The sequence below is a fragment of the Leuciscus leuciscus genome, assembly GCF_965113295.1.
Source record: "Leuciscus leuciscus genome assembly, chromosome: 3".
Classification (NCBI taxonomy): domain Eukaryota; kingdom Metazoa; phylum Chordata; class Actinopteri; order Cypriniformes; family Leuciscidae; genus Leuciscus; species Leuciscus leuciscus.
Window position 1 is genome coordinate 49,244,392 of NC_138727.1, and position 21,447 is coordinate 49,265,838.

At 37.2% G+C, this 21,447-nt stretch overlaps 2 protein-coding genes across 2 annotated transcripts in view; both read left to right on the plus strand.

Annotated features, from left to right (window-relative positions):
* The window catches only part of LOC309494999 (NACHT, LRR and PYD domains-containing protein 12-like), a 180,760-nt gene that overhangs the window by 97,601 nt on the left and 61,712 nt on the right, over positions 1-21,447 (plus strand). Inside the window, exons 17-18 of the mRNA XM_082164516.1 lie at positions 18,133-18,303; positions 19,989-20,159. Of these exons, the coding sequence (XP_082020642.1) occupies positions 18,133-18,303; positions 19,989-20,159 (342 nt within the window). The remainder of the gene's footprint in view (positions 1-18,132; positions 18,304-19,988; positions 20,160-21,447) is intronic.
* The window catches only part of LOC309494997 (uncharacterized protein), a 730,899-nt gene that overhangs the window by 12,881 nt on the left and 696,571 nt on the right, over positions 1-21,447 (plus strand). Inside the window, exon 5 of the mRNA XM_082164514.1 lies at positions 2,392-2,487. Within this exon, the coding sequence (XP_082020640.1) occupies positions 2,392-2,487 (96 nt within the window). The remainder of the gene's footprint in view (positions 1-2,391; positions 2,488-21,447) is intronic.

Genomic DNA, 21,447 nt, shown 5'->3' on the forward strand with positions numbered 1-21,447 from the left:
CCTAGGAAATCAAACTATACTGTCCATAGCCTTAAAATATCGATTTTCGACATTTTTTTAAAATTAAAATGTCACATAAATCAGGCCAGGAATGATTTATTAACAAATCCCTCTGAACAGATCTTTAGAATAATGCTAAGTGTATAACTGGAAAGTTTGGTGTACATAGGTGCTACATAGGCTGAGATGTTTCTACTGGAGAATGACAAAAAAACGCAAAAAAATTATTTTGAGAAAACGGCAGTTAAAGATTTAATAGTTCTAAATGAGATTTCGTCGTTAGCTTTAAATCCCCCTTTGGACATTCACGATTGGTTATTGATAGAAAGGAAATGCCCATATTTGGTTTACATAGCGTTGTGCATGAGACTCAGAGCTTTACAACGATCCCGAACATGACAGACTTCAGTGAACAGACGGAGCTCGGCATGTCGCGTTGGAATACTAACTTCCTGGTAAATTCGGCAGAAACTTACTGCCGCAAGTAAACAAAATGTAATAAAAAAACATCGTAATGTATATTTTCAGCGTTTTCTTTATAGCAGCTTGAAAGAATACTTATTGAAGGAGTAAACTCGGCCAAAATCTCAAAACTGACCACTGCATGAAAAATCTATGTTTTTGCCTGCCGTGTCTCGCCTTAAAGGGTTAGTTCACCCAAAAATGAAAATTCTGTCAGTAATTACTCACCCTCATGTTATTCCAACCCCGTAAGACCTTTGTTCATCTTCGGAACACAAATTAAGATATTTTTGATTAAATCTGAGAGCTGTCTCACTCCTCCATAGGCTTCTAAGACACTATTACTTGCTGGCCCAGAAAATGCATTAAAGACATCGTTATATAGTCCAAGTGACTCCAGTGGCTCAATCTTAAGTTTATAAAGCGACGAGAATACTTTTTGTGCGCAAAACAAAACAAAAATAACGACTTTATTCCACTATTTATTTCCTTCTCTCTGAGCCTCGAGTTTTTTCACTTAGTGTTTTAGCGCAGCGCGTCTGTGTTGCACGTCACCACGTAGGCTCACTATTGGCCGACGCTGGTCATGTGTGTCATGCGTGTGACGTACAACACAGAAGCGCTACGCTATTGTACTACGTGAAAAAACTCGAGGCCCAGAGAGAAGGAAATAAATAGTGGAATAAAGTCGTTATTTTTGGGGGGTTTTCACACAAAAAGTATTCTCGTCTTACGGGGTTGGAACGACATGAGGGTGAGTAATTACTGACAGAATTTTCATTTTTGGGTGAACTAACCCTTTAACTTTGCCAGCTATAAAAAACTCTAGCATTTCCTCACGTGTTACCACTGATTTTTAGTGACAGATTTGCATGGGCCACTGGCCATGACAGTTCCCCCTTCTCTCTTCTCCCTTCTCCCCTGCCGTGCCATACCACACCCACTCCCCTCCCTTCTTCTCACAGCCATCCACGCTCATTTAAGTTGCATTTTTCAAAAAGATTGTGAGCTAGACTTGAGCTGAAAGAGGGGGGTTTCATGACCCTTTAAAAGATCTTAATTAACAGCTCACATATATGGATGTGTATTTGCTGTAAAGTCTCCAACAGCATAATAAATATAAATGGAATAATTTAGTCGCCCGAATCAGTTTATTACTAAAGTCATGAATTTAAAGGAACACTCCACCGTTTTTTGAAATAGGGCTTATTCACCTTCTTTCCTACATTTAGATAGGTGGGCAAATGCATTTTTGTCTCAGTGCATGCATTGTTTTAGTTTGACAGGGTCGGCGCTAGCTTAGCTTAGCATAATGAATGGAATCCTTTGTTGCCAGCTAGCATGTCCTGAGTAAAAGTGATATAAATTTTTTTAAAAACCCACCTAATTACTTCTTGTGGCCTGCGTATTCACAACAAGTACAAATAGCGATGCAGATTAACACTAGACGATTTCCTATGCAGATATTGACTTGGGACTATATTAGGGGGAAACACAGGTGAAGCACTGCTACTTGGGCGCAGAGATATCACGCCCAAGTAGCAGTGCTTTGCCTGTGCTTCCCCCTAATATAGTCCTTAATATATAAGTCAATATCTGCCTAGGAAATCGCCTAGTGTTAATCTGCATCACTATTTGTACTTGTTGTGAATACGCAGGCCACAAGAAGTAATTAGGTGGGTTTTTTTAATTTTTTATATCACTTTTAATCAGGACATGCTAGCTGGCAACAAAGGATTCCATTCATTGTGCTAAGCTAAGCTAGCGCCGACCCTGTCAAACTAAAACAATGCATGCACTGAGACAAAAATGCATTTGCCCACCTATCTAAATGTAGGAAAGAAAGTGAATAAGCCCTATTTCAAAAAACGGTGGAGTGTTCCTTTAAGAGTGTGATTTATATTCACTTGTGTTCATCTCAACGCACAGACCAGATCCTCCAGATCCCAGCTGTGTGTCCATGAAGAGTGACTGGTCAATGGATCCTCCACGTAACTTTAGTGGACACACTGATCATGGGTTTAGGTGAGTGCTGTACTAAACATTTATCTTACTAAGAAAATTGTTCATTATTAATGCTGTAAAGGGACAGCATTAAAAAACTGTCCTGTTTGTAATGCCTGTTTGTAATGCGTTTCAGTGCAATTGCTAATACAATGCTATATAAGATATGTATTGCAACATTACGATGTCCAGAAATCAGTTTCAATTGTACATTGAGTTTAATGTATCAACATAGAACTCATGTTTAATGTGATAGTTTCATTCTTAGGTCTACTATAATACAATATATTGTTAGTCTCGAGATTCTTCACATCAGTGAATAAATACATAGATCTGCTATCAACATTTGTATTCCCTAGTGGCCTGGTGTTAGAATTTTGGTTAAGTGTGTCAGAGGCAGTGGCGGAAAGAGTGCTGAAAAAACATACTCAAGTAAAAGTACTCATGAGTCGTGAGTAGTGAGTACTGAGCTGCGGATTCTACCCCCTGATAATAAACACTGTGCACTACAATTAATCAAGTAAAAAAAACATTTCACATACTGTAATTCCCATTATCTTTGTCAGAAATATTGAAGAATATCATCCAAATTTGTAAAATGCACTGAGCCTTTGCCTGCTATTGTTGCACATAAAATATCAATGTTCATAACTGTGCAAAGAATTCAAAAACCTTTAGAAACTCACACGATAGTTCAGCATCACACACCATGAGATGGGTTTAATAGAGACATTAAAAAATACCCAATTTCTCTCCAAAACAGTACCAGTTTTTGTGTTCTGATAAAGAAATGAGAATCTCTACTATTAACAGTTTACCTCACCCTAATAAACTGAAAAAGGCTAAGACAGTGAGCTAACACTAATTACACTGTAATTCCATGCCATTGAATATGTTACAATTTAAACGTAAATGCACATTGTTCTAGAAGGGTGGCATCATCCCTTACATTTTACACAGCTACATTTACTCAAATTGTAATGCTGATAATATAATTTGTAATGAAAACTGTGCATTTAAATAGGGAAGTATATCCGGGGAAACTTTTACAAAAGAAACACACACACACAAACAAATGCATGCATATTTATAGTCTCGCGAAGCTGTTTTATCAGCAGCATCCACAACAACAACAAAAATGTTGAACTTGAAAAATGTTTTTGCGCAAGTGCACTTGCTAAATGAAGGCGGATTGTATAATGGATCAATCAAAAAACGTTGTTTATTGACGAGCTGTAGTCACGAACTGATAGAAAAAACGCAGTTCAAGTTAACACAACTTAACCCTTCAAGTTAAGGCCCAATTTCAGGAGGACTTTTTCCACAGTTTTAGACTGTCCCCAACACACCTTCACAGCGCGCAACGCGTGCTCATACCAAACTCCTCAAGACTCAACGAGCTGCCGACATCTCCAAGTGATGCTGCATGACGAGCGCGAGGGAGAGACGGGCGGCGCTCAAGCCCTGCCCCTTTTGTCTCAAAATGTATAGACCCTTTTACTGTTTGTACACAATGATGACGTAGCAACGTATGCGCGCGCATATTGGCAACGGAAGTATGGCGAGAATCAGCAGCGTGTCAAGCTACGCGAGCGGATTAAACAACAGACGCGAGCATTTTTTTATTATGTCCTCGCTCCAATCAACACGTTTAATCGCCTGCAGCCACTCTTCTGAAACGGCCGTGATCCTGTCGGACTCCTATAAAACTTAAGCCCCTTGGTGGAATATCGATTAGTGCAACCGTAAACGCAACAACCAGACATTTTGATGCCGGGAAACCGTTTTGATAAACTTTCGGAGTTGCTAACACGTTAGAGCCAGTGGGGAACAACACCACTTCCGTTGCCAAAATGCGCGCGCAACTATTCGATCACGTGGGCTTGTAAAAGGGTCTATAGAGCATCACAGTCCCGCCCACAGCCCGAGAGAGCTTAGGTGCCGGAAGTAAATTTCCCATTCATTTCCCCCATTGACGTTTTGGAAAAATCCGTATCTAAAGTTTTAGAGCATGTCTGAGGATAACCAGCTACGGCTGAACTCATAAGCATACAACATATAATTTCGAGTGAAAAAACGAAGAGAAAATTCCCCAAAAGTCAAAGGTACAAGACTGTGTACATATTTTCATTTCCGAGCGAAGGAACTACTCATCCCATAAACCACCGCGCCTCACTGAAGTCGACTGAAGCCACAACCGCGAAAGAGCCTTTTGAGCGACTTCCAAATCTGACTACGGCCACGCAAACTTTTTCCTCCAGTGAATTTTATATAGTGAATGTGCAGTTAATAGCAGTTCTTTCAGTAGTAATCGTGTAAATAATAGTGTTTTATATAGGTATTGTGTATTGAATTTATCATCGTGCATTTTATCGTGTATTTTATATTGTGTGCGTGTGTGAAAGCGGTTAACGATAACGTTAGCAACATGGTGCAGTGCTTTGTACCTGTATTTTCTTAATAACCACAACAAGTGAAAATTAAAAAGTGATGGTCAGCAAACCAGAAAGTGCACCACGCCACCGGTCTGATGCATGGACCGGTGCATGGTCTGCTCTTGGACCACAATCATATTCAGTTTATTAACTTGCCATGAATTATTACACAAATGTTCAGTAAATGCATGAGGTATGCCTAGGCTAAATATTGTTTTGACAGTGGCATCATAAAATGCTTGATATGACTCATACCATATGAAGGCTACAGTAGCCTAGCTAAAGTGAACGATAATGCTAACTAACGTTACCAACCTCCCTGCAAAACTCACTACAACTTTGTAGGTCTTGTCCTTCATGCTGGCCCTTTCAAAACCCACAAGCTGACCCTCAGACACGCTACACTCAACTACATGACCCGATTTGAAGTGGTTTTCACCCCTTTGAACACTTTTGTTTTCCTCCTTGAAAAAAGCCATCATGGCAGCCAAGGACAGGGTTTCCGCGGAGTCATAAAAAGTCATAAAACGTCTTAAATTTAATAATCTGAATTTTAGGCCATAAAAAGTCATAAAAACGTCCGGATTTTCCATACAAGGTCATAAATTTCATTTAGCCACGTCTTAAATTGATATGCTCGTTCATTCGTTGGTTCTACCATTGCTTTTTCCCCCTGAAAATGCGCTGGCGGCATAATGTTAAATGCACAGGTTAAATGCGCCAAAAGCGGAACGCTCATTTGAAACGCGCGCCACACGAACCATTTACCCGCTCGGCTCCAAGTCCAAACGGCAGCGCAGCGCGAGCTCAATAGAACTGATGCGTTTACTCCTATCGTCTCGGTCACAAGATCCAGTGAGAAGTGCTTGAATTCAGCGAAGAACACACTGTCTCAGTGATTTAAACCAGTTTAAAGGCAGATTAAACAGCGCTGACCAACAGGAGAAACTCTGCACAACGATACAGTCTGAAGGCTTTTCCGTCTACAATCTCCCATCATTTATCATGGATTTACTGTAACGTTAGCCTAGTAATATTAACTGCACCATGTGGGATATACATATTGAATTTTATTATATTATTAGTGCTGATAATGTATTAAAGGACTAATGGAATATTTACAGTATTTAATAATGTATTTAGGCTACTGTTTTTCATACATTTCCTGAAGATATGTGCCATCAAAGTTAGGCAACACAAACCTGTTTCAAGACTTGGCCCCTATTAGCACATGCAGAAACTAAGTAATTATTTTCCCAATAAAGATATTTATTTTGTTAAGGACAAATGACAAATGTTTGAATGTCCTACCTCAGATTTGTGAAATGTTCACCTGTTTTAGCAAGTGTTTGTCATTATATTTTCTGACAATAAAGAGTAAAGTTAGTTTAAAACCACAATTAAAGCTCTGGTTTCTACAACTTTCACTTAGAAGTAACAGTCTGCCTTTAAACTTGAAAGAAATAAAGATTTGACATTTATCGTGATAATTATCGATATTGACTAATATAAAGCAATTATCGTGATAATTGTTTTTGGCCATATTGCACAGCCCTAACTGAAATCTCCCGGTCTATCACAATGGGAAAGTGTACATTTAACGAGCCATGGCTCAAAGATGGTGTGTTTAGTAGTTGGCTCAGGCCTGTTGCAAATAATCAGTATCAAGCATATTGCACACTGGGTAAGAAGGCGTTGGAGCTGTCTTTAGGCATTTAAATAATACATCTTGTTACTTTCAATGAAAGTCAATTAAAAAAAAAAAACTTTTGAAAGGAATTTTAATGATTTTTCGTAATTCGTGTAGGTCATAAATTTCAATCATAATGGTCATAAAAAGGTCTTAAAAAGTCTTAAATTTGACTGACCAAACCCTGCAGAAACCCTGCAAGGAGATCATGATTGCACTGATAAGTCTACCGTGCAAAAACGCAACACTGGTTTTTATTTTATTTTATATTTTTATTAATGATCTTCAGTCTTCACGGACCTTCGCGGGGTTTAACCAGACAGTTCCACGAGTTCCACCAAACAGATGCATCACTGTGGGATTGTGGGATTGTTCAGGATTGTGGGTAATGAAGTACTTATCCAAGAATAGCGAATAAAAGGCATTTATCTCAAAACAAGGTTAGTGCCCCATGAACTTTTGGCGTTTATATGAGCATATACAATTGCTTAGTACAGCCGTAGCTGGTTTAAAGTCTACCATGTATGGTTACGTTTTTATGGCTAATACCCCAACTGTCAATGGAGAAATTGTATTGAATTCTTACTTCCGGCACCGGCTGTGGGCGGGACTGTGATGCTCTATTGCACCCACTGATCATTATAGAGAGCCTAAGTCCCTCCCCTTCCACCATGGGACCTTAAAGGGATAGTTCACCCAAAAATGAAAATTCTGTCATCATTTACTCACCCTCAAGTTGTTTCAAACCTGTATGAATTTCTTTTTTCTGTTGAACACAAAAGAAGATATTTTGAAAAATGTCTGTAACCAAACAGTTGATGGACCCCATTGACTTTCATAGTATTTTTTTTCTTCCTACTATGGAAGTCAATGGGGCCCATCAACTGTTTGGTTACAGACATTTTTCAAAATATCTTCTTTTGTGTTCAACAGAAAAAAGAAATTCATACAGGTTTGAAACAACTTGAGGGTGAGTAAATGATGACAGAATTTTCATTTTTGGGTGAACTATCCCTTTAATTCGGAAAAATATTGTATGGTTGTCAATGGCGAGAGACAACAAATATTTTGATCTCGTTTGAATTGTGCCCTGAATTACACATATGATGTTTGTCAATTTAAAAGATACATTTTAAAGTCAAGAAAGTCGCAGTTTGATGTAAAACTGTTGAGGTATAAGACTGTGAAAATGCGTAATTAAAGACTACAAACTCAAAGGGCGCACATGTGACGTCATACCTTTTCTCTCAATGAATGAAGCTAACTTTACTGAAGCTAACGTCTTTTTTCTATAGTCTTACGTTATAATCGTAACGTTACGCCGTCATGCCTGAGTGTTTTGTACAAGACTGCACACATATGTACATAGTGTGAGACGAGAGATGTAGTTCATTGAGCGATTTTCACATAAAACTAAATGTTACTCTTCTGTTTTATGACAAACTGCGACTTTCTTGACTTTCATAATTATCTTTTAAATTGACAAACATCATGTGTAATTCAGGGCACAGTTCAGACGGAATAAAAAGATAAGTTGTCTCTCGCCATTGACTACCATACATATTTTTTCCGACATAAGGTCCCATGAGCCGGAAGCGGAGGGGAGGGACTTAGGCTCTCTATATAGATGAGTGATTGCGCCCCTCTTTGATAAATGTAAATAATTATTATTATTATTATAAATATTATAATAAATAACAATACACTTATACACCATATAACAATAATAATACAAAAATAATGATATAAAAAGTTTTTTTGGCGGAAGCATTTGGCGGAGGTGAAGTGGTAGGCGGAGTTTCCTTTGCAGCGCTAAATACGCAGCAGTTCGCCGCGAGTATTCAAACTACACAAGCAGCAGGTAACATTAAGCTAATACGGAGAAGTATATAAGCTAATACTAATAAAAAAAAAAATTAAAAAAAAAATTTATCCTACCATGCTACTGTAAAAGTTGCATCAGCATACGAGTTATGCTTAACTATAATAAAAGTATAACTTGATGTCAGCCGCATTCTGAGTTTGACAATGTCATTCGTTTTTATCCAAGACCATAGCAAGTGTTATTAGCTTGGGGAAATACATCTAGGGAAAGGAAATTTTAAGTCCATGTCCAACTCTAAATTGTAAGGAATTTATATATTTTATTCCATAGTAACACTTTACAATATGGTTCATTTGTTTATTATTCATATTAACTAACATGAACTAACCTTGAGCAAAACATTTGATAGGCTACTGTAGGCCTATTAATAATACAACTGTTAATTGTTAGTTCATGTTGTCACAGTCAGTGCATTAACTACTGTTAACAAATACAACTTTTGTTTTTAATCATGTTAAAGTAAATGCTGAAATGAATATTAACTAAGATTAATAAATGCTGTAGAAGTGCAGTTCATTATTAGTTCATGTTAACAAATTTAACTAATGAAACCTTATTGTAAAGTGTTCCTGATTTCATGATAGCTAACACTTTCATGAATACATACATAAAATGTATAACGTCTACATAACTAAACATGAATTCCTCATCATTACCCTCTTGATACTCACTGTTTTGTTTGGTAAAGTAAATAATATTTAGTAATATTATCATCATTTCCCTATTTTTGTTTGTTATGCATTCTAATTGTATCAACGTCTTTTCCATTGGTAATGAAGAGCCTCTCTGACCTAATGCTGCTCTCCATCGAGCGAGATATTCCAAGTAATTGTGACGAAGTCATTACAATATTTAAAACCACAACAGACAGACGGTTACTGCTTTAAATACAGGTGATTTATTTAATAAATAAATGTAAAAAAAAACAAAAAAACATTTAGGGTCCTTCCGCCCCTGCCCCTGAGGAGGTCTGTGCCCGCCACTGGCTTAGAGCACCTTTATTCAACACAAACGAAAATCAACTGGATATTTTTTTTATTATGTACAATATTTGCATTGGGTACATCCGTGCAGCGAGATGTTTCAAAAAAGTGGTGGGGACATATCGACCGGTGTTAGAGTCTGATAAATTAGATAATTGATTGATAATTGAGCATTATTGAAGACACCTGATAATAACAAGCAGAATAACTGAAGGAAAGAAATCAACTGAAGATAAAAGAAGATATTAAGGGTGTTTTCACACTTGCAGTTTATTCGGTTGCACTCGAACTGTGACACGAGTCACGTGAATGTGAAAGCAACACGGACTGTGGTGTGCACTTGATCAGGAAGAAAAGTAATCTGCGCATGCGCTTTAGAAGATGACAATGTATTTAGTTCAACAGAACACATGTAAGGGATGATAGTGTTGATGATTTACCTCGGATACGAGCGAGAGTGAGTCTGCAGTGTGTTCGCAGATAGTGAGGGCTTTAAAATTGTCATGTATTGTCTTTGTCCGAGTTGCCTTGTGTCTGTTGCATTGCATTGTCTATGCATACATTGACGGATCTCAAAAACATGTCCACCATTGGCCAAGGAATTTCTGTTAACTGTTAAAAAACTTTAAATCCATATATTTCCTATGCTAAATTTCCTTTATTGACCGTAAATGGTCATTTCCATCTATGACTGAGATGATAACAGGCTTGCTAAATAAAACACGTCTTTTTTCGCATGTGCTTAAAGGCCTTAAACCGCTTGAACCCCGATAATTGCTGCTCGCAGCTATATTTCTAAAATAGTCTTGCTGCGCCCTCCCTTTTATTACTCTGGACCCCCAGTTTGGAAACCACTGCTGTATTCAATGCATTTCAGAATGAAAAGCTTAAGTCTGATATGTGAATATGACCACTATAACAGTTGCACTTGCTGTTATGTCTCCAACAGCATAATGTGTTTTAATTAAATTATTCAGTCACCTAGAACAATCAACCCTTACAAAAGTGATTTAATATAAGAGTGTGTGAATTGTATTAATTTGTGTTTATCTTCACTGCTCAGACCGGACCCTTCAGAAGCCAGCTGTGTGTCCATGAAGAGTGACCAGTCAATGGATCCTACACTGAAGTTTAGTGGACTCACTGATCCTGGGTTTAGGTAAGTGCTGTAATAAACATTCACATTTATTCATTTGCCATTTCATTTGTATTTTGCAACCTGAAATTAAAATGGAATTTCCTCCCATTTGTTTACTTTGAATTAAAATGCTTCAATTGAAATGGGGTGTGGGGCTGATACAAAAACAATTGTGCGAGAGTGCATTTAATAAAGTATTCATGCACATGCATGTAAAACTAATAGAAAGGAGAAATTCCAAATGTAAGTTTGAGTTTGAGACTGGGCAAAAACACTGAGACAGAGCCATAAAAGCATGGACAAAACTCCCCAGTCTCCACTACTGCCATGGTTTTCTAAACAAACTCTATTTGAACTTAACACCGTTTCATTAGTGAAAACTCACCAACTTTTTGTTCTTCAGTATCTTCATCTTTCACTCTGCATGCTTTTGCATCACTCATGTCTTCACTCTCATCTTTAATACACTCCATCTTTATGAGAATGCCAGGCAGATATCAGCATTTATTTCTATACAGATTGTTTCAAAGCTGCTTCACAGTAATAAACAGAAAAATAACGAGTAATGATGCAAACTTTATCAAATATGAGCTGTTACACCTGAATTTTTCCTGTTTGTTTGGTAACAAGACTTTGCCACGTTTATGGAGATGAACATATTCGTGCCATTTATTGGCCTGATTGAATGCCAACTCTCACACCAGGCTTGTGCAAAATTCTGAATTTCAGAATTGCCCTCCATTCAATTCATGAATTGGAATTTGAACTGAATTTACTCCGCCCCACAGGATGTTGAATTGAATTTGAATTTGAATGACAGGAAGTGGAATTAAATTCATGGCAATTCAAAGAAATTCCACACAGTCACACAACAGAAAGAATGTGTTGAGTCTCGCATGCATTCAGTGTTAGGAAGGTTACTTTGGAAATGTTATTGCTTACTGTTATTAGTTACCCATTATAAATGTGGTTTGGATTACTTTATTTGGATAACTTTATCAATGCAAAGCAATTTCATTTTAAGTTGATTAGTAACTAATTGAATTAAACATTTTACCTCAGTAATACAACTAAATACAATTACATTAATTTTGTAATTTAATAACAGAAATTTCATTTCACGTAACTATTTACTCCTCAACCCTGCATACATTTTGTTCTAAAATAGATATTGATCAAATTCTTGAAATAAATTACCTCCTCAATGTTGTTTAATTAGTTTTGTTCCAATTTAATTTTCATTTCAAAGTAATCACACAAACACAAAGTTGTTGTAAATGCAGTTATCATTTATTCCAATGCAAAAAATTACTGATGAACACTGTTGCATCTAATTCTCAATAGCTCCTCAGATGTGTTATCATTGAGTCTGCACCGTTCTGGTCTGAATATCTTTCCTGCAACACTAAAGATTCTCTCAACAGGTGCAGAGTGAAGTTGTAAAGGACTTCTGAAACTTAAAAAGTCCAGTGTTGCCCATCAAATTGTGCTTTCAAACAAATGTCCACCTCAAATTGTTTAGCAACCATTTTAAATACTTTGTTAAAGTAAAGCATTCTGGGAAATGGAGTCATGTTCCATCATGTTCCACAAAATTACAATTACAATAAATCAAACTTAATTATTTGTTCTGTGACTAGAGCTTTTAACATTCATTGCTGGGGGAAAACACATCCTTTTAATGTAATCTGTACAAGTAGTTCAAACTAATATCATATATAATGCAATCTTATCTGACATATACTGTAAAGCTTCATTGTTAAACACTTCACTTAAAATATGTATATGAATTTCTTTGAATTTTTATTGAATTGCAATTCTGCTTCCTTTAATTCAAATTCGAATTGTAATTCTAGATCCTGTTTTTGACATCAATTCAAATTCAATTCAAATTCAAGAATTGAATTGGAATTAAGGAGTCATTCTCAATTCAATTCTGAATTGTGCACAAGCCTGTCTCACACACACATATATTACGCGCTAAAAGCACGTGCCGCGTTTGTTTACGTTTTTCACTTCCGAGCTTATGATAATCCAGCACTATCACATCTTTAAGCGGATCGACCCTTTGTCGCTTATCCAGATCGGAGGTGCTTTGCAAATCCTTCCTCCTCTAATATGCGAAAACGTATTTCTAATTCTTTATATTTTTTAGAGGTTTGCAAACTGATCTCGATGCATTTCCGCCACCTACAGGGATGGAGTGAGGACGTTGAAAAAAAACCCAGTATAGACTAAATTGACATTGTATGCTCTTATAACGCTGATATATCAACAAACCACTGGATAACAAATGTAGCTTTTAAATATGTCACCAAAATTACCCTCTGACTTACATTTTTGTATTATTTCCTAAAGACCTTTATTTTGCTGCGTAGTTGAAATGACCTCACACGAGCTGCGGCGCACTCAGACTGCTGTGACATTTGTATTGTGTTTATGGTTTAAGGTATAAATAGTTACGAAACCTTCGAAAGTAGTTCATGTTATTTACAAATGTTCTGAAACAACATGGCAGTATTACTGCATTTAGCGTAATGTAATGTGAATGTAATTATTGCCATATGTGTTATTGTAATGCTTTTTGTAAAGTGCTGTTGGTCTCTTTCAAATGGTGCAACATTTATGAGTGTTATTATGGAACAGGGATTTATTTTGCATATTTATTTAGCATCGATCTTTCCATTCAAATTTCCCCATAGTCTCAAACGTGACAAAGTCTCCTTTCCAAACAAGCAGTAAATTTAATTTGCCTTTATTCAAAGAGACTTACATAGTGTCATGGATCCTGACACAATAAAATATCTTGGTACAATGTGTGTATATTTCACTCAGGCGCAAAACGTGCATGTAGTCGGCACAGTCGGCTTTCATCAGAGCTAGTTCTTTGACGTTGGTTTGGTGTGTCCCTACCCTTACATAGCAGGATCCTGGGGCAATACAATATCCTAATTCTATGCATGTATATTATTTATTTAACACTTTTATTAATCTTACAGCAGTGACCATCAACATGCTGAAGCCCTCAAGACATTCAGATCGAGTTTGAGGAAGAAGTTTGAGTCTCTTTATGAGGGAACAGCAAAGCAGGGAAACCCAACACTGCTGAATGAGATCTACACTGATCTCTACATCACAGAGAGTGATTGTGGAGAGATCAATAATGAGCATGAGGTGAGACAGATTGAGACTCAATCCAGGAGAGCAGCAACAGAGGACACACCGATCAAATGCACAGACATCTTTAGACCTTTACCTGGACAAGACAAACCCATCAGAACTGTGCTGACAAAGGGAGTCGCTGGCATTGGAAAAACAGTCTCTGTGCAGAAGTTCATCCTGGACTGGGCTGAAGGGACAGAGAATCAGGAGATCCAGCTCATGTTTCCACTTGCTTTCAGAGAGCTCAACCTAATGAAGGACAAAACATTCAGTCTCTCAGAGCTTCTGCATGTCTTTTTCCCTGAGACAAAAGAAATGAAACCATTAAGTGATGAATATAAAGTGGTCTTTGTTTTTGATGGTCTGGACGAGTGTCGTCTGTCTCTGGATTTTAATGTGAAACTGTGTAATATATCTGAATCAGCCTCAGTGGACGTGCTGCTGACGAACCTCATTGTGGGGAATCTGCTTCCCTCTGCTCTCATCTGGATCACCTCCAGACCAGCAGCAGCCGATCTCGTTCCCTCTGAGTGTGTCCATCGAGTGACTGAGGTACGAGGATTCAATGATCCACAGAAGGAGGAATACTTCAGGAAGAGAATCAGTGATCAGAGTCTGGCCGATAAAATCATCACACACCTGAAGTCATCAAGGAGCCTCTTCATCATGTGCCACATCCCAGTGTTTTGCTGGATCTCAGCCACTGTTTTAGAGAAGATGTTGAGCGAAGCAGAGAATGAAGAGATTCCCAAGACTCTCACTCAAATGTACACACACTTCCTGATCATTCAGACCAACATCAAACATGAGAAGGACTATGAGAAGAAAGTGAAGGATGAAGACATGATCCTCAAACTGGGGAAACTGGCCTTCCAGCAGCTTGTGAAAGGCAACCTGATCTTCTATGAGGAAGACCTGAGAGAGTGTGGCATTGATGAGACAGAAGCATCAGTTTACTCAGGATTGTGCACTCAGATCTTCAGAGAGGAGTTGGGCTTGTATCAGGGGAAAGTCTTCTGCTTTGTTCATCTGAGCATTCAGGAGCATCTAGCAACTCTTTATGCTCTGCTTTCATTCCTGCTGTACAAGAGGGATGTGCTCAATGAAACCCTCAGCTCAAAACATGCACACGAGTTCACGTGTCACACGATATCTGACCTGCATCAGAGAGCTGTGGACAAGGCTCTGCAGAGTAGAAATGGACATCTGGATCTTTTCCTGCGGTTTCTTCTGGGTCTCTCACTGGAGTCCAATCAGAAGCTCCTGAAAGGCCTTGTGACACATGTTAGAAACATCTCGTACAGTGAAGAGAAAACGGTTGAATACATTAAAATGAGAATAAGATTGAATCCCTCACCAGAGAAATCCATCAATCTGTTCCACTGTTTAAATGAACTGGGTGATCATTCTCTCGTAAATGAAATCCAGGAGTGTCTCAGATCTGGAGGTCTTTCAAGCACCAGATTGTCCTCGTCACAGTGGTCAGCTGTTGTCTTTGCTCTATTAACCTCAGAGTGTTTGGATGAGTTTGAGTTACAGAAATACATAAACATCCATCAAGACCAAAACCACACGTCACCGGATGAAGTTCTTCAGAAGCTCTTGCCTGTAGTTGAAGCCTCCAGATCAGCAAAGTAAGTCTGAGGACAATCATCAGATGTGTGTGTGTGTGTGTGTGTGTGTGTGTGTGTGTGTGTGTGTGTGTGTGTGTGTGTGTGTGTGTGTGTCTGTAATTTCTCTGTGATGTATTTCTCTGTTCTTTGTTGTCAATGGTAGTATTAATTTGGCCTGATTTTTTTAATAGTATTAAACTGGGCCTGATCGCACTTGGATAACTATACAAAAAAATCTACAAAGGGGATTATTCTCCTTATATTTTTTCAGATCGTAATTTACACACAATACAGCAAAAGTCAACATAAAGTAATAAAAACATTATACCCACACAGATTTAGTATTTAATATCTCAGTCTCTCTGTGGTTGTGTAGTTCCTGCTGAACTGAGAGATTAAAGTGTGTGTCGTTGTTCTACAGGTTGAGTGATTGTAAGATCACAGATGAAGGTTGTGCTGCTCTGGCTTCAGCTCTGAGATCAAACTCACACCTCAGAGAACTGGATCTGACTCAGAATATAATAGGAGATAAAGGTCTGACGCTGCTCTCTGATGGACTGAAGGATCCTCACTGTAAACTGGAGAAACTGACGTAAGATCATACATTAATCTTAACTGAGACTAGAATAATGTTATTTTAACCCTTTAATTTCTACTGTATTATATTTGATCTAAATTATCAACATGATCAAAAACCTGTTGCACACAATCTACTACTTGCCTTCTGTTGTCTGGTTGATGGTTTATAGTTTTTTTAGCAAGTAAAAGGCAAGTATCATTTTAAAACGTGTCCCTTCAGCTCGTGGGTCATGTGACTTTGCTGTGAAATCTTTACGGATTTTTAAGTAAATATAAGAATTACCTTTATAATGTTAGTAATATTTCAAGATGATCATTTTCTGGACTGAAGCAACTTAGGTTTACTATATTATTCATACATCTTTTGTGAAAAATCATGTTCAAATGTATCAAATATGATCATCAGGCTTTTGAGGGAAGTTTATTAGTTCATCTCTCAATCATCATTGTATTGCTTTACATTATATGTTTTAAAATTACAGCGCTTTGATCATAAAACTAAGCATTTAAATATCGTCTTTAGTGTTTCCCACAGATTAGGAAGCAATTTGTGGTGGCCGGGTGGCGGGGCGGAGTGTTGTTCCATGTCAGATGGGGTTGGGGGGTTAATAATAAGTTTATTTGATTCACAGCTTATAGTCTCTTGACCTCGACAACCCAACTACATTTTACCGCAAACTTGCGACTAGTTAACTTTCTAAAGAAGGCGCAATTGCTTGTTTGCTAAGGGGTCAAAATTGGTCTTCAGTGGTGGCCGACCGACACTGTCATCCTTTCTTGTCACTGTCATCTATTTTTTTTATTATAAAGCTGTGATTTTTACCACTGGTTTGTTTTGTTTACATTAGTTAATGTATTAAGCTGACTAACATGAACGAGCAATACATTTGTTACTGTATTTATTCATCTTTGTTAATCTTAGTTAATAAAAAATACAGCTGTTCATTGTTTGTTCATGTTACTTCAGTGCATTTGCATTAGGCTAACTAATGTTAACAAATACAACTTTTGATTTCAATAATTTAGGCTACTAGTAAATGGTGAAATTAACATTAATAAAGATTAATAAATGCTGTAGAAGTGCAGTTTATCAGTAGTTAATGTTAACTAATGTAGTTAACTAGAGTTTAATAAATGGAACCATAGTAAAGTGTTACCGATTTGTTATACACCGATTCAGACGTCTCGTGAGTTCAGTGTTGGACAGATCAGTTGTTTTAATCATTCATTAAATGGTGAATCAGTTCAAGGAATCATTAGTTTGTGAATCGGACGTGTCATTAGTGGACCACGGCACACGTTGTGTGATTATCCCGGCAGTTTAGGACATCGCACAATATTTGTGTCAACATAGAAAACATTTAATCACTGGATAGTTTTTTTGTTGTTGTTGTTGTTTATTCAAAGTGTTTTTTTATTTCAGCTGAATGTGCGGAACGCTTTCAGAGAGGATATGGTTTTTTTAGCACAATTCACACACAGCTGTAATTCAGGGAAAAAATCTCTGAATGCTTACTATCGTGTCAATTCTCAATTGATTTTGATTAATATGCATGAGGGAGCGAGAGAGAGCAAGACAGTTTGAAGACTGTGAGAGTGCTCTCTCTCTCTCTCTCTCTCTCTCTCTCTCTCTCTCTCTCTCTCTCTCTCTCTCTCTCTCTCTCTCTCTCTCTCTCTCTCTCTGCTTGTTCTTTCAGTGCTCTGTCACAATCATCTACATCACTCACCAATCAAATAAGCACTGTAAAACCCAACAAGTTAAGCTAACTCATTTCATTTGAGGAAACCGATTACCTCAATTCAATTAAGTTTATAAAAACAATAGTTATGAGTACTCTGAACTTGTTTTAATTGAGTCCACTAAAACAATAATATTTCTTAATACACAATTAAACTTTACACTGCATTTAAATACTTTATATAGCTGGAACTGTTGTCAATGGTTGTATTAATTCTTGGATCACTGTACAACTAAATCTAAAAAAGTGATTATTCTCCCTATTTTTATATTACTTTTATATATTTTTTCAGATCGAAATTTACACACAATACAGCAAAAGTCAACATAAAGTAATAAAAACATTATACCCACACAGATTTAGTATTTAATATCTCAGTCTCTCTGTGGTTGTGTAGTTCCTGCTGAACTGAGAGATTAAAGTGTGTGTCGTTGTTCTACAGGTTGAGGAGGTGTAAGATCACAGATGAAGGTTGTGCTGCTCTGACTTCAGCTCTGAGATCAAACTCACACCTCAGAGAACTGAATCTGTCTGAGAATATAATAGGAGATAAAGGTCTGACGCTGCTCTCTGATGGGCTGAAGGATCCTCACTGTAAACTGGAGAAACTGAGGTAAGATCATACATTAATCTTAACTGAGACTAGAATAATGTTATTTTAACCCTTTAATTCCTACTGTATCATATTTGATCTAAATTATCAACATGATCAAAAACCTGTTGCACACAATCTACTACTTGCCTTCTGTTGTCTGGTTGATGGTTTATAGTTTTTTTAGCAAGTAAAAGGCAAGTATAATTTTAAAACGTGTCCGATAAAAACGATTTTTAAGTAAATATAAGAATAACCTTTATAATGTTAGTAATATTTCAAGATGATCATTTTCTGCACTGAAGCAACTTAGGTTTACTAGATTATTCATACATCTTTTGTGAAAAATCATGTTCAAATTCATCAAATATGATCATCAGGCTTTTGAGGAAAGTTTATTAGTTTATCTCTCAATCATCATTGTATTGCATTACATTATATGTTTTAAAATTACAGAACTTTGATCATAAAACTAAGCATTTAAATATCATCTTACTAAGACATGTTATTGGCAGATATAGAGTGACGACTGATATTTATATGTATTTTATGTCAGTGGTTCTCAACTCTGGTCCTGGGGATTATATATATATATATTTTTGCAGTGTAAATAATTGTCTGACTCAGCGTCACTGACAAAACATTTTAAATGTAAAACGTTACCATTTCCTTCCATTTCGATCCTTCAAATGCAATAGTATTTTCCTAATAGTGTGAAGAGCATGACAGTGGTTATGATTGGGCTCCTCTCTGTCTGTGCTCGACACCAACAGCTCCTGCGTGCCGCAGATCGTACAGCACTGAGTCAGCGCACTTATTCAACCCGGCCAATGGACCGTTCCATCAGCGAGCGAGTCCTTCATTGCCTGTCATTATACCGTCTGTGTCGCTGCTAATCTGCTTAGACGGAGTCAAGTGCTCATCATTGATCATTATTTGCGTGGAAATATTTTCTCAGAACATCTGCTATTTAGATCAGAATATAAAGCAGAATTATCATGTGCCAAGCAATCCTCGCTGGCTAAAACATTAAAACACAGCATGACACAGGAAAAGTGTTCAAAAGCAGCGCATTCACTACAAATATTTCTGTTTAAATTAATAAAAAATGTTGTAACTTCTGGACAATGATTTCATTAAATTTCAGTGCTTAACTCCATTAATGAGAGTGACATATTTAACCTAAATGTGTTTATCAGATGTAAAACAGTTTAAATCATTCTGTTGACTTCATTACTTCACTCACTCCAGTAAAAGAGTGTGTACGCGCGGTCTAGAGTGTTCGTACGGTGCGCACATATTTACATTAGTTTATTTTTTATAAATCCCGATATGTGCGTGGAAAATTGCGTACACACATCTCATTGCTTTTTTTGTGCGTATGCAACGTTTATTCATCAGGCCGCTGGTGTTTGAGCCATTATTTACTGCCCAAAAAAAGCAGGTCTGAAACCAGACGCTAACTGGTAGATTGTGTTGGTCTTTATGGAAATGATCCGGCTGAGTCTCTGTTCTTTAACTTCCGCTTCGTCAGTCGATCAAACTCAGAACTTTCCACTTCCATCAGCGCTTTTATGGGATTGCGCTCTCACGATAATTTGCCCTGTTTAGTAAATCTGGCCCTTAGTATTTAATATCTCAGTCTCTCTGTGGTTGTGTAGTTCCTGCTGAACTGAGAGATTAAAGTGTGTGTCGTTGTTCTACAGGTTGTGGGGGTGTAAGATCACAGATGAAGGTTGTGCTGCTCTGACTTCAGCTCTGAGATCAAACTCACACCTCAGAGAACTGGATCTGACTCAGAATATAATAGGAGATAAAGGTCTGACGCTGCTCTCTGATGAACTGAAGGATCCTCACTGTAAACTGGAGAAACTGAGGTAAGATCATACATTAATCTTAACTGAGACAAGAATAATGTTATTTTAACCCTTTAATTCCTACTGTATCATATTTGATCTAAATTATCAATTATATGATCATCAGGCTTTTGAGGAAGGTTTATTAGTTCATATCTCAATCATCATTGTATTGCGTTACATTATATGTTTTAAAATTACAGAGCTTTGATCATAAAACTAAGCATTTAAATATCATCTTACTAAGACTAATATCATCTTATCATCTTACTAAGGCAGATATAGAGTGACGACTGATATTTTAGTAAAAGAGTGTGTACGCACGGTCTAGAGTGTCTGTATGGTGCGCACATATTTATGCCTAGTTTATTTTTTATAAATCCTGATATGTGCATTTCAATGCTTTTTTGTGTGTATGCAACGTTTATGTATCAGGCCCCTGTTGTTTGCGCCATTATTAACTGGCCAAAAAAAACAGACGCTAACACCTCCATGAAGTTGGCACCCCATAAAACGAAATAATCTCCGAAACTATGCCATTCGTTTGTGCTGATTTGTGCCGTTAAAACAAACACTGTATCTATTTTCCTTTCGCAGATATAACTAATTTAACTCGGGAGCTGTGACGTCACTCTCCACCCCATTTCGTTTAAATCGCACAAAAACTGTGTCGTTCGTTTGTGCCGGTTTGTGCCGTAGAAAGAAACATCATAAATTATTACATTCTTTAGACATCACAAAATCTTTTTTTTTTTTTTTTTTACAATTTAGCACATATTACACACACAACCCAAAAAATCAAAAAATCTAAATCACACAAAACAGTAAAGACAATACCACTAAATATATCGACAAGACATTAAAGCGAAAAAAAAGACAAATCAACACAAAAACCAACATCTTTTTTGGTTAGTGACGTCACACAAGCAAGCCGCGCTCTCCATCCATCTCGTCTACAAACCCGTCTGGGTCGTTTGTGCTCGCACAGGGCCGCTGATGTCATTGTTCTTTAGATATGGGAATGTTTTATTTTAGATGTGTGCTAGATATTGACATTTGGTCTTTATATAATCACCAATGCACTATGATATGTAATGTACTGTCACTAGGACCTGAGTGACTGATGCTTTAATTTTGTATTAAGATAAAATAAAATAACCAATTTCTTAAGTTTTCTGAATAGTGTTAACAGCTTACAGACATTTAAAGTCTTTCTGCCCCCTTAAAAACATTTGTTTACCCTAAGCACTGCATAGTGAGAAAACAAAACTGGGCATCTGGCTGTGAAAAAGGTAAGCGTGTGCTCTGA